This window comes from Grampus griseus, assembly GCF_964374135.1.
Source record: "Grampus griseus genome assembly, chromosome: 15".
Taxonomy (NCBI): domain Eukaryota; kingdom Metazoa; phylum Chordata; class Mammalia; order Artiodactyla; family Delphinidae; genus Grampus; species Grampus griseus.
The window spans coordinates 19,058,546-19,071,662 of NC_139009.1; the positions used below are offsets into that span (position 1 = coordinate 19,058,546).

The 13,117-nt window shown below is 51.5% G+C and overlaps 2 protein-coding genes across 2 annotated transcripts in view; one reads left to right on the plus strand and one right to left on the minus strand.

The window, feature by feature from the left end:
• Positions 1–3,371, plus strand: part of EFR3B (EFR3 homolog B) — a gene marked incomplete at its 3' end in the record, with an annotated part of 45,959 nt that extends 42,588 nt beyond the window's left edge. Inside the window, exons 18-21 of the mRNA XM_082671944.1 lie at positions 118–166; positions 1,344–1,450; positions 2,774–2,823; positions 3,266–3,371. Of these exons, the coding sequence (XP_082528070.1) occupies positions 118–166; positions 1,344–1,450; positions 2,774–2,823; positions 3,266–3,371 (312 nt within the window). The remainder of the gene's footprint in view (positions 1–117; positions 167–1,343; positions 1,451–2,773; positions 2,824–3,265) is intronic.
• A 6,207-nt stretch (positions 3,372–9,578) lies between these two features.
• Positions 9,579–12,831, minus strand: POMC (proopiomelanocortin; the record flags this gene model as incomplete). The annotated part of the gene is made up of 2 exons (XM_082672435.1): positions 9,579–10,404; positions 12,700–12,831. 2 exons carry the CDS (start codon positions 12,829–12,831, stop codon positions 9,748–9,750), a joined length of 789 nt encoding a protein of 262 aa, XP_082528561.1. The 3' UTR covers positions 9,579–9,747.
• Positions 12,832–13,117: the final 286 nt, after the last annotated feature.

Consider the following 13,117-nt stretch of genomic DNA (forward strand, 5'->3'; position numbering starts at 1 on the left):
CAGGACATTCTTCTGAGAAGTGAAGTGGCTGCCAGGTAACTGAGGAAGCCAAGGCTGCCTCCCCACCCCCCGCTCCCCCCTCCCCCTTTCTGAGCACTTCTGTTCCCTCTCCCTCAGCGCGTGCCTGCCGAGGAGATCACCTATGAGACGCTGAAGAAGGCCATTGGTAAGTGGGAGCCCCCCAGGGAGGGGATCACAGGGCTGGGTCCTGGAGAGGTGTGTGGGTGTGTGCAGCTGTCTGCTGCCCTCGCAAGTGTGATTCACACAGGTGTGAGGGGAGAGGCTGGTGGCTTCCTCTAAACTCTTCACAACTACTGAAGCTGCAATTAAAAGTCCCCCTCTCTTAACGGGTTGGGGGGGTGTCCATGTCCTATGCCAGGAACCCTTTTTCTACTGACTGCTGCCATTAAAAGTGGTCAGTTGAGGGTTACAGCCAATCAGACAAGTAAAAAGCAATTTTATTTTTTATTTTTTTAACATCTTTATTGGAGTATCATTGCTTTACAATGGTGTGTTAGTTTCTGGTTATAACAAAGTGAATCAGTTATACATATGTTCCCACGTCTCTTCCCTTTTGCGTCTCCCTCCCTCCCACCTGCAATTTTAATGTGTATAAATACCTTGACAATTTTTTGGTGGAGTGTGATACAAAAGAAAAAGTTGAAAAAGTTCTTAGTGAAAGCCATTAAGAACAAATCCTATTAATATTTATTTAATAATGGCAATAGATTTTAAAATGCAGTATTACCTCGTCTAGATTATTGGGCAATGAAGTATCCCGAATTAGAGAATTTTTCCGATAACTGATAACAAGTCTTTATCTTTGTTGTCATTGATGGTACACTTTCTAAATGTTCCCACTGCTCTGCCTTCTTAAACTGGGCATGATGAACATATTTCATACCCTTCCTTTTTTTTTTTTTCATTTCGGCTACCAAGAGGAGTACGCAGAAGCCTTAAACTTAATGGCCTCCGACTGCTCTGCCGTAGGGGTTCTTCGCTGTTTTTGTGGCTTTTCCACTGTTGATGTCCCTTTTCATATTCCCCCAGAGTACTTCCTGTTCCAGGAACTTCCGTCTAAGAGTCCCAGTGTCAATGCAGCTACATGGGGCTTTAGCCCCACTTAAGGGTCCACTCAACTAGTTTTCAAACTCTTAGGCAAGGAAGGGGGCTGAGCCCCCAGGCAGAATCAGAAAAGGGTCTAGCCCTCCCAGGGCTGAGTGATGGCATCGCACCCTCCACGCTACCCTGCCCCTCATCAGCAGAGTGGAGATCTGGGGGGAAATCTCAGACTGCATCACTGGGGTAGGACCTGAGGGCTGACCTGGCTCTCTGTGGCGCAGTGGACAGCGTGGCCGTCGAGGAGCAGGAACGTGAACGGCGGCGACAGGTGGTGGAGAAGTTCCAGAAGGCGCCCTTTGAGGAGATTGCAGCGCATTGCGGGGCCCGGGTAAGTGAGACGTAACGGTGCCCCTCCCGGGATCAAACGGACCCTGGATGGGGGCCCAGGGCAGGACTGAGTTTCTAGGAGATCGTGGTTCTGTTGTCATCCAGAAATTAGGGTTTAGATCCCAACAGTGCCTTGGCACTACATTGTTTTCCCATGAACCTAAGGCTATTAGTCATACACCCCTCCAGAGGTCACAGTTTTCATATAAGGGAGAAACCTTGACCTCAGGATCTCCTGTACCAAATAGATAGATGATGATAATTATAATCATCAGAGCAGGAACGGAAATAGCACTTGCTGTTCATCAGAGCATCTTATATTTATCAGCTTATCTCCTTCTCATGACAACTCTGCCAGTTTGTTGCCATTAGGGTCGTCACATTATGGAGTGATGGGGGAAGGGGCCAGGGCACAGGAAAGATGGCCAGCGTTTGCTAGAGGGCCCGCTTCCAACTGGGGGACCCCGGCAGGTGGAATGGAACGGCCTGGCCTTGGAAAAGAAATCTGAATGAGAGGGTGCCAGACGAGTAGATGGCTAAGGGAAGAGCACAAACATTCCCTGAAAATGATATTCCAGGATTTGTTAGCCCCAGTGTCCATCTTCGTAACAATGAAACATAATTGTAAACATCCAAAGTCTACAAATAACTTACATTTTATTGTACTTTTTCCTCTCAATAAAAACACGTGTAATTTTCTATTATATATATTTCAAATATATATACATAAACTTCTCATATATTATAATAATTATATATAGTAATATATAAAAAATACATAAATTATATATAAAAATACATGTAAGTATAATATAGATTTTTCTGGGCCTATATTATGCTGACCTCTAGTTCCATCCTGAGAGGTAGAGGCTGCTCATTTCGTGAGCTCAGAGTTGAGCACAATCTCACTCTCTGTGTACGTGGACTTAGGTGGAGCCGGAAGGGACCAGAGAGAACATCTTCCCTAATGCACCAACTTTGTACAACTGCTCCTTGGGAGCTAAGGAAAGAGCTGGAACCAGCTCTGAGCCTCCTGACTCTGCCCAGCAGGCCCTATTGCCCCACTTGGAGGAGCTAAGGGCTCTTCCAGAACTTTGGCTGAAGTCCTTCCTGGGGTTCCTGGCCTCTGTGCTGTCCCCGACAGGCCTTTGCTGGGCGGCTCTTTCTGATCTGAACCCACCGCCAGGGTCCACAGATAAGTGCTGGAAACAAGCTCACACCGGTTTCTTTCCTAAGGCCGCAACTGCCCAGCACTTTCAGTGCATGGTGGGCAGGGGGGCTTGGGAGTCAACCCCTGGCTCACTTTCCCTCTGTTTGTGTCTAGGCATCACTGCTGCAGAGCAAACTCAATCAGATCTTTGAAATCACCATCCGGTAAGTGGCAGCCCTGGGCAGGGGATCCCCACTTCTGTGGCCCAGTGTAGGTACCCCTCCCCCCAAGTCCTCCTCTTGCACCTGTCTTCAGCCCTCCCTGCCCCCAGCCTCTGTCTCCAGGGCTGGAGTCGGCCACCAAGTCTCCCCAGATAAGGAAACAGAGACTGAAGGGAGAAAGAGACAGCTCAGTGAACCCTGGAAAAGAGCCGGGGGTCCTAGTGTCACAAGCTGGTACTTTCTAGAGCAACAGAGTCGCTGTAGAGCCTGCAATAAAGCTTGACTTCAAGCTGAAGATTCTAGAACAACTTGAAACCTGGGAACCACGGAGTGACATAATCTCTGGTCCCTATTCAAAGAGAAACCTCAATCAGCTGCTCTGCTGCACGGGGCGGGATCCCAGAACTGTCCTCATGCCTTTCCCCTCCTTGTGTTTCTGTCCCAGGCCCCCACCAAGCCCATCAGGGACCATCACTGCAGCCTATGGCCAGCCTCAGAGCCACTCCATCCCCGTCTATGAGATGAAGTTTCCCGATCTGTGCGTATACTGAATTCCAAGACACAGCTTCTCGGAGGGGTGGGGCCTGAGGGAGGGGCTCGCCTTCACGCCCACCCCGACACCATGGAGATCTAACTGGGATCTCAGAGAAAAAGCACCTTGGACAGCTAAGCAAGGTGGAGCCCTGGGCCCCCCTGCCCCCCTCTCGGCCTCCCTGCTTCCTCTTTGTCTTCCCTGAGGGAGATCTGGCCACGCTGGGGCTAATAAGCATCCTACCTGTGCCCTTTGTCTCCTCTTCTGTGTCATCCTGGGGTCAGGAGTCGTTGGGGGTCTCCAGAGAGAGGCTGAGGTCCCAGGAAACTCCTGCTTAGTGTAGTAAGTGAAGGGCTTTCACGGGGGTGGGTGTGCAGCTGCCATTCCCCCGGGAGGGAACTAGAGAGAGACACAGTTGGTCAAAGGAAGCCGTAGACTGCAATCAGGAGGAGGCAAGGCCAGCTCCTCCCGTAAAGCAGTGGCCTGTGAGAGCTGGAAGATGGGACGCTGATCTCCTCCAGAGTGTCCCCTCCTCCTTCCCCATTTGAGGGTCCAAAGGCCTTCAAGTCTCTGGTGTCTTTTCCACTCCCCTGCTCACCCTGCCAATTGCCTCTTCGTGAATTGTTTCTATTGTTAATTAATACTGAGCTTGTATAACGGAAGCTGGGGTAGAGACACCGTGGGGGGCAGCAGGCCGCTGACAGAGGGAGCCCGTGTCCCCAGGCTGGCCGGCTGGGCCAGGGAGCAGAAGCACGGGCCAGCCTCCTGTCCAGGAGCAGCTGGCAGAACCTCACCTGGGCCTCTTCCTGAGGCAGCTCCCTCTGGCCAAGAAGAGCCCTTTCCTTCTTCTTTTCCAGTCTAACTTCCCATAACTTTTCTGAGCTGATATGACTCACAGGAAGGTGAGAATAGTCACATGATTCCTTCCTGGAGAATTTGCTCTTGAAAAGAGGGAGGGTGAGTAGATTTCTTGACCCAAAGGAACCCCTTTTGAGGGTACCATTTTCGGCAGCGTGGGGTGGGGTCAGAAGCGGGCTGATTCTGCTAAGGGGAGGGCAGTCTTCTCAGGACACCCTCGGGTCACACCTCTGTGCGTGGCCCTGCACAGATGCACTGTGAGAGCCTGATTATCAGGGCTGATAGGTGTATTTGTCCAAATTAGGAGAATCTTAACACATGGAACTCTCCTGTTGCGTGTGCAATAATCTTGTTGGGTGTGGGGGCTACCTGACCCTCGTTCCTATAGTTTCCCCCCTTGGTTGCTGCCTCTGTGCTGTGGGCCTGTGGCTTCCAGAGGGTCTACATGACTACAGGGCCGAGGGGGCCCGGCTCCCGCCCCTCCACCACAGCCTTTGGCTCTGCTCTATGGCTTTTGGCTAATACTCAACCCAACTTTACAGGCATGAACCGAGATTTCTCTTTACTTTAATATCTCTTTATTAAGAAACCAAATTTAAAATAACTAGAAACAGGGCTTCCCTGGTGGCGCAGCGGTTGAGAGTCCGCCTGCCGATGCAGGGGACACGGGTTCGTGCCCCGGTCCGGGAAGATCCCACATGCCGCGGAGCGGCTGGGCCCGTGAGCCATGGACGCTGAGCCTGCGCGTCCGGAGCCTGCGCTCCACAATGGGAGAGGCCACAACAGTGAGAGGCCCGCGTACTGAAAAAAATAAATAAATAAATAAAATAAAATAACTAGAAACAAACTTGAAGACAAATGACCTTTGGAAGGAGCTTCAGAGAAAATGTAAATCTTGAGCCACAAACATGTCTTTTCCTCACTGGATCTTCCCATCTTTCTTCCCTGCTCAGCTTTGACGCGAAGCCCTGTTTCTCTCTAGTGCTTCTCTGACTGTAGGGTCCACCCCCATAGCAACTGCACCCTGAGCACTGCCCTGGGGCCCTGGTTCTGGGACTTGGCAGTCATTCCCTGGAGCCTCTTTCTAGAACCAGCACTAGAACCAGAGACCTACATGTCCATCAGCTGTCTCTCCCTCATCCCCACCCTGGGAACAGATCGAAGAAACAAGGTGCAGGATTCCCATTCTTCATATACTTCACTGCTGTTTCCTCTGTCTGAAGCAGCTTTTTCTTTGTGTCACCGCTACATAGCAAAGATGTGCTTCCTTTGGAGACATGGCCACATTTTGAGTGCCCTCCTTCTCGGTTTCAATTTAAACTTACACTCAGTAGAGTATTAACTTGCCTGCTGACATGGAGTAGAATACGGATTCTGGCCAAAGATGCCTCAGAATCAGAAAGTTCATGATGAACATTAACTGGAACAATTACCTGGTAAATTAAGCAGCCTCCTTCACCCCACCCCTGCCCTCCCGAGCCCTGGGAGAGAAGGCAAGCAGAGTTTGGTGGGTGCCCCAGCCTTCAGCCTAGCACCACTCTTCCTGCCTTCCAAGCCCGCTGGCGTCACCGTGTCAAGCAACCAGCCCTTTTTGCTTTCCCCCCTCTGTTGTGAATTTCAGTTAGCAAGGCCACCCAAGCCAGTCACTCCCCAAAACTGCTGAAGACTCTTCCTCGTGGGCAAGGGGTAGGGTCGGTTAGCACTCTGCTGACAGAACCCAGTAGCATGGATATATTTGGAATTTCAGTGAACTTGGTTGCGTCACATAAATGCATAAGAAGCAGATGAGAGGAGAGCCCCAGTGTGACCCTGGAGGCTCCTTACGGTTTTCCTTGCAAAGTGGTCCCCCATGGCCTGTGCCTGTTCCCATTTTCCTCTTTTTGAAAAGTAGAAATAAGTGATTTCTTGGCTGCTACACATCTCCTCCCCAGAGAAGTAGCCTGAGTGGGTCAGAAGAAGAAGGAGAGAAGTCCTCAGACATTCCCCTCTGTCCAGCCCTCCGCCTCAAGCATAAGCATAGATGGATGAGAAGTGAAAAGGTGGGGCTGGGACCATGTGAAGTGCTTGAAGTGCAGGGGTCCCAGGTGCACTGTCCTTTGCCCTGGGTGTTCTCAGTCCCAGAGGATATGTTTCAACTGGCCTAAGAATCAGAACAGCCTTGCAGTTGTTTAGACTCCTCAAAGGCCAGACCTCCTGGCTTCACTAGGGGCCCTTGGGTCATGACACCTTCCAGTTGCTATTCCATTGTCCCTGGGGCTTCTCACCTGGGTACAGAGAGTCTCACTGAGAAGTGAGACTTTCTCCCAGTTCCTCTTTATGACCATGAAATGGCAGCTGGCCTGCTGGGGCCTGTGGGAAAAGACTAGACCTGAGCTGTCAGGCTGAATAGTAAGTTTGATGGTAGACAGGGAAGTGGGCACCTCTGAGCAGGCCACGCCCACTTCTCCAGACCCAAAGACCCTGGCAGGCAGTTGTGCTGAAACGAGGCACCTTCCTTATGTCTGGGGAGAAGGCTTAGGGCAGTGTATTGCCTCTTCATCTCGCTAAGCCTAGAAATCTTCTAGTTAAAATACCCCGTATCCCAAATCCAGCCTAGGGCTGAAGCCTGCCGAAGGATGGTCTTGGTGGGGCCTGCCAGCTGGGGAAGTAGGGAGGGGACACAGGCCTGTGGGAGGGGGCTCTGCGGCCTGTTTTCCGTGCTCTCCTTTAGCACCAACCAGGTTGACCAGGTCTTTTCTCCTTCAGGAGCCCTTGGGACCCCAGCCCATCACTTTCCCCTTTTGAGCTCTTCCTCCATGGCTGTTGATTCTGGCCTGTGGAGAGCAGAGCTGTAAATCCACAAATGCTGCAGCATTACACATACATTGTGACATGTCTGTGTCCATTTAGACGTTCATGACCTGGCTGAGTGTGTGTGTGCCCGTGCGCGTGCAAGTGTGTATAGTGTAGTTCATAGTTGACAGTGTATGTATATAATAGCTGACGTATTTATATGTGAGTGCAGAATTAGTGCCTGTGGCGGTTTTCTGTATTTTGAACTCATTGAATCAAATTAGTTTAAGGGATAGGAAGGAGGATGGGGGGGGCGGGGGTGGAACGTAGGAAGAAAGACTCTTAGCAAGATTATTCTTTAGGACTATTAGTCGTGATTTCCCAATGAGCCTTCATGATGCCCTTTTCAAATAAATGTTAATGTTGTCACCACACGGTTGTCTATTTGATTTCTTTAAAGTAAATGGTTTTTTGAGATGCAAACAGGATCTGAAAATGCCACCAGTATTAATCACTGACATTTAGCCACCCCCGCCTAGCATTATTTACTTGCCTCAAAAGGAAGGAGGGTAAGGGAAAGGATGCTACCAAGATGTAAACACAAGGCCCAGGATTCCCAGCATAGGAGCATCCTCAGATGGGAAGGCCTGGGCCATTTCTTCATTACAGTGACTAGAATCTAGCCCCATTTCATATAACCCTCATTGAGGGAGACTTTATCTTAAAAGTCTGGCTTTCTGATTCCATCAGGACTTCCCAGGTGCATTCCAGTTTTCTTTAATTGTGAACTTCTAAGATCATCAAAATATGGGAGTAGGGCTTCCCTGGTGGCGCAGTGGTTGAGAGTCCGCCTGCCGATGCAGGGGACGTGGGTTCGTGCCCCGGTCTGCGAAGATCCCACATGCCGCGGAGCGGCTGGGCCCGTGGGCCATGGCCGCTGAGCCTGTGCGTCCAGAGCCTGTGCTCTGCAACGGGAGAGGCCACAACAGTGAGAGGCCCACGTACCAAAAATATATATATATATATATATATATATGGGAGTAAATATGGAAGTGCCACACAGAAGCGTTCCCCAGCTGGCTTTGATCTGCATCATCCCCTGGTATGTCTGATGCAATTGATGTGGAGATGTGCATCTCTGTGCATCAGTGTCTGTGAGTCTCTTGTGGATTGTAAATGTGTGTGACTGCAAACCAGGGGCCCCAACATCGTGAAAACATCATGGGGACGTACAAGAGAAGCCCAACCCCTGGCCTCTGCCCTTGTGGAGCTTAGAGTTTCCCTGAGAGAAAAGCACAAGACATGTGCAGCAAGAAACTTGCCATCTGAGCTGGTCTGCATGCCCCCCCCCCCCAATGCAGAGGGGCTGACTGCAGAAACCCTGAAAATGAGCAGGTTCAGCTGCAAGAGATCCCAACTTTCCCAGTGGAAGTGGAATTCAGCCTGGGCTCATGTTGAAAAAAGGGTAACATTCAAAATGGAGGGGGAAGGTGGGGAATTCCAGGCAGAGGGTGGAGGAGGATGGTAGAAGAGTGAGAAGACCAGGGGAAGTGGGGTTTGGTAAGGAGAGTGAAACTGATGGACAAGGGCCCTTGTGTGTGCCGTGCCCAGTAGTTTGGAATTGATGGAAGAGTGGGGGTGGGGCGATTGTTTTGTGTCCAGTTAGGGAATATGGAGAAAGCAAGATTTTGTATACATTAATATGAAGAATGTGTACGATGGGTTGGGGAAGAAGGCAACTGGAGACAAGGGCACCAGTTGGTTAGGAAGCTGTTAGGATAGTTAAGGCCTGAGCCACGAGCGCTGAGAATGAAGAGAAGGCTGCAGCTGGACATGAGGAGAGAGCTTGGGCATGACAAGGGGGAAAAGATAGTCACACCTCAAGGCTTGAGCCCTAGGGACTGGAAGAAGCATCTGTGCATTTTGTGTTGTATTTAGACAGATGTGTCTCCATGGGTGTGTGTTTATGTGGGTGAGACCCTGTGTTTGAGAATATCTGCGAGTAGTCTGATAAGGCAGTCAAATCTGAACTGATACCAACCCTCAGCTCTCACATTTAGCCTCTCAGTGATAACATGATCCCATCCATTTTCTCATTAACCCTCACAGTAGCAAGGAAGAAAGGAGTAGATGAGAGAACTAAATCTTGGAGAAGTTCAGAAACTTGCCCAAGGTCCCAGATGGCTAGATTCACGGAGGCATTACCACAGCTTGCCACCTGAGCCCAGAGCGTCCTCCCAGTTTTGGTTGGGCTTCATCGGCTTCCCGCTGGCCCATGGAGTTGGATGGGAAGCAGGGTCACTTGGAGGAATCCTGCCTCTTGACACATCAGCCAGCTGAGCAGTCCTTCCCCATCCAATGGAGAGTGGGAAATGTAGCCATACTGAGCCATCACCCAAACTATTTGACCCCTTGAAGCCCCATTTGTCACGGGTGGGAAATATTTTCTTTTCATTCCCACTATATCCTATGAAACATACTACCACTTGGTCACATGGAAACCACTATCGCTCTTTCAATATGTGTTGCTCTTTATTTGATGGCTATGCATTTTTATTTTACTCGCCCAGTCACTATTCAAAGTCAGAGTCGGATGCGAAACTTGAAAGGTTTTATTTCCTAACTACAGACAGCTTTAAAAGGTGGAATGCCTGGCGCCATCACCGCCTGGGCGAGGCCTCACCCAGGCCGCGAGGCGGCAGGAGGGCAGGAGGTGGGGCTTTGGGGTCGACTTCCCAGGGAGAGAAGCCCTGCCCACTGCGCCCTCACTGGCCCTTCTTGTGGGCGTTCTTGATGATGGTGTTTTTGAACAGCGTGACCAGGGGCGTCTGGCTCTTCTCGGAGGTCATGAAACCGCCGTAGCGCTTGTCCTTGGGCGGGCTGCCCCAGCGGAAGTGCTCCATCTTATACGGCCCCTCGTCCTTCTTCTCGGCCGCCTCGGCCTCCGCCACCAGGCCGTACTCCAGCTCGGCCCGGGCGGCTGCGCCCTCGGCCGGGGCCTCGGGGCCGCGCACCGGCTCGGGCCGCTCCCCGGCCAGCTCCCTTTTGAACTCAAGGGGGAAGGCCTCGGCCGACTCGTCCTCGGCGCCATTGGGGTACACCTTCACGGGGCGCCGCTTCTTGCCCACCGGCTTGCCCCAGCGGAAGTGCTCCATGGAGTAGGAGCGCTTGTCCTCGCGCGGGCCCGGCTCGGCGCCATCGCCGCGGGGTCCCGGGCCTTCGCCCCCTGGCACCCCCTCCTCCTCGCGCTTCTGGGCCGCGCCGCCGCCGCTGCTGCTGCTGTTCCGGCGGCCAAAGCGATCCCAGCGGAAGTGGCTCATGACGTACTTCCGGGGGTTCTCGGTCAGCGGCTGCTCGTCGCCGTTGCCGGGGAACACGGGCGTCTCGGCCGAGAGGTCTGGCTTGCAGGCCCGGATGCACGCCTGCTGGAGAGCGGCGAGCGCGTCAGGACCCCGCTCCCCGCGGCCCCCATCCCCCGTCGCGGCGCCCTCACCACCGACAAGCCGCACCTGCGCCTCTGCTCCCTCCGCACGTGCGGGCCGCACAAGCGGCCCCAGTGCCCTGTGGATTCCTTGCCGAGGACGTCTGCCCACCCCCGCCTCTGGGCACCCACGGACATCTGAGACTCAGCTCGGGCAGCGCCTCGTTTGTCCCCTGGTACCCCTGCCTGGCAGCTACAACAAAATCCTGTCCCACTCGGTGGTTTACTTGTCCCCTAGCTTTGTGGGCAGGGTCAACGTCTTAAACCTTATAAGCCAGATATATAGGAATTCATCAGTAAACGGCAGGTGGGTGGTAGTTGTTGGCACTTAGTGAATCCTGAATAAATGAACATGGTTCAGTTTGGTCTGGGAAGGGCATCGGGTTGAAATTTGGGAGAGAATCTCCCAACGTGGGAAAAGAAGTCCAGGCTTCTAGGGCCTGTATTTTCCATAATGCCTCCACCTTACCCCAGTGGTCTGCAAACCTACCTCATACCCTCCCCTAGCCATCTCCCTCCAAACTTTCCCACACCCATCTGGCACGCACTTTCAAGTCTTCTGAGCTGATCCTATACTTTCCTCAATCAGTGAGCTTTGGGAAGAGGTGTCTCACTTCCCTGTCACCTTCTGACTGGAGGGAAGGGTAGAAAGTCAGGATTATTTCCATTGCAGGGGTCATGGAGCCTGTATCTCCTCTCCCTGTAACTGGACAACTGTGGCACACATTTGCTTAGGAAAATGACCTTGGGGCTGCAGCCTTGAGTTTTTAGTTACTGGGAACAACAAAGGAGGGAACAGAATGATCGCACCCACTCTGTTGAGTTGGGGATTTCATACTCCAGGGATTTAGAATTATAACACTGCAGAATATTAACAGTGGAAAACAAAAATTATCTCATACTCCTCTCCCCTGGACACATAATGACACCCAATTTCTCAGAGAGGAGAAGGGAACTTGGCAAGGTTCCACAGCCCATTGGTGACAGAGCTGGGACTAGAACCCATGGGCCTGACCACGGCCAGAGCTCGTTCCCTGGTGAGCTCTCAATGGAAGAGGCTGTGCAATGGGTGTCAAGAGTCTCTTGGGTCTCTGAACTAGAGCTCACAGGATTCCCTAGGCTCTTTATTTCTATTTTATATTCCACGTGCAACCTGCTCTGTTTTTGAGAAAGTCTCTCTCCTCACCTAAACTCAGCTTCTCTACTGACAAAATACACAGAATGTAGTGATGTGCATTGCACCCTCACCAGGCAGCTACAGGCAGAAGGATGGAACTCAGTCACAGACACTAGCAGTGTGTCTTTTGCCTTGACTTGGTATTGTTTCTCATGTATGCCTCCCAATACAAATACACACACACACGCACACACACACACATAAACACACACACACATATAAACACACACACACATAAACACACACACACACACACACAAACACACACTGTGGTGACCTAGAGGGAGTTCCAGCCTGGCAAAAAGGGCCTTTATATGCTTCTGGAAAGGCTGCTGAAGGGTTTTTTCCTTCTCCCTCTAGAGATGGTTTATAGTACTACCTTCCTGGCTTTGTAACTTGTAGTAGATAGAAAGGGAAGAAAAATGGAATGGAAATGTCAAGTGACATGAGGTTATTTAAAAAGGAATAATTTGAGGCTTCCCTGATGGTGCAGTGGTTGAGAGTCCGCCTGCCGATGCAAGGGACGCGGGTTCGTGTCCCGGTCCGGGAAGATCCCACATGCCGCGGAGCGGCTGGGCCCGTGAGCCATGGCCGCTGAGCCTGCGCGTCCGGAGCCTGTGCTCCACAACGGGAGAGGCCGCAGCAGTGAGAGGCCCGCGTACCGCAAAAAAAATAAAATAAAAAGGAATAATTTGGGGGCTAAAAGATTGAAAGTATAGGATCAGTTGAGGGAGCAATTATTGTTATCATCATTGTTAGTATTGTTTGCTTTAATGGCACTGTCTCTAAATAGCTTAAATGAAGTGGGTCTCTATACAAGAAGACAGGACAGGAAGTAAAGATAATCAAAACTTGGAGACCAGACCCATCTCCCTGAAGCTGCTTCCTCCCTTCCTTGGCCCAATTCTGACTTCACTCTGGAGGTCTATTCCTGCCCTTGGATGACTTACCCATATCTCTGGGAATGAATTTCCCCTTCCCCATACCCCTTTCTTTGTGCTGTCCCAGCCCCAGTCCCATCTGATACCCAAACCAAGATGGCGACCACAGCCCACATACCAGCAGGTTAGTTTCCGTGGTGAGGTCCTGACACTGGCTGCTCTCCAGGCACCAACCACGCACCTCCATGGAGGCCTGAAGCAGCAAGGTCAGCAGCAGGACGCCCGAACAAGTGCTGCACAATCTCGGCATCTTCCAGGCAGGCTGAGGCTCTGCAGAGGCAAACAAGATTAATGGGACCCCTGCAAGGAGCAGAACAATGTTGGCCACTCATCAGAAAGGACCGTGAGCCAACATTAACAATATACTCATCTGTGGAGCTCAAGGCCTTTCGAGGACAAGCTCAAGGAGCAGGCGGTGTGCAGGGTGGTCGTGTGAGTTGGGATAGAGAGGAGGGCAGTGGGACCTGGGGAAACTATGTACAATTTCTCCTTTATCTCCTATTAAAAATCAGACCCCAAAGGACGTTAGAGCTGGA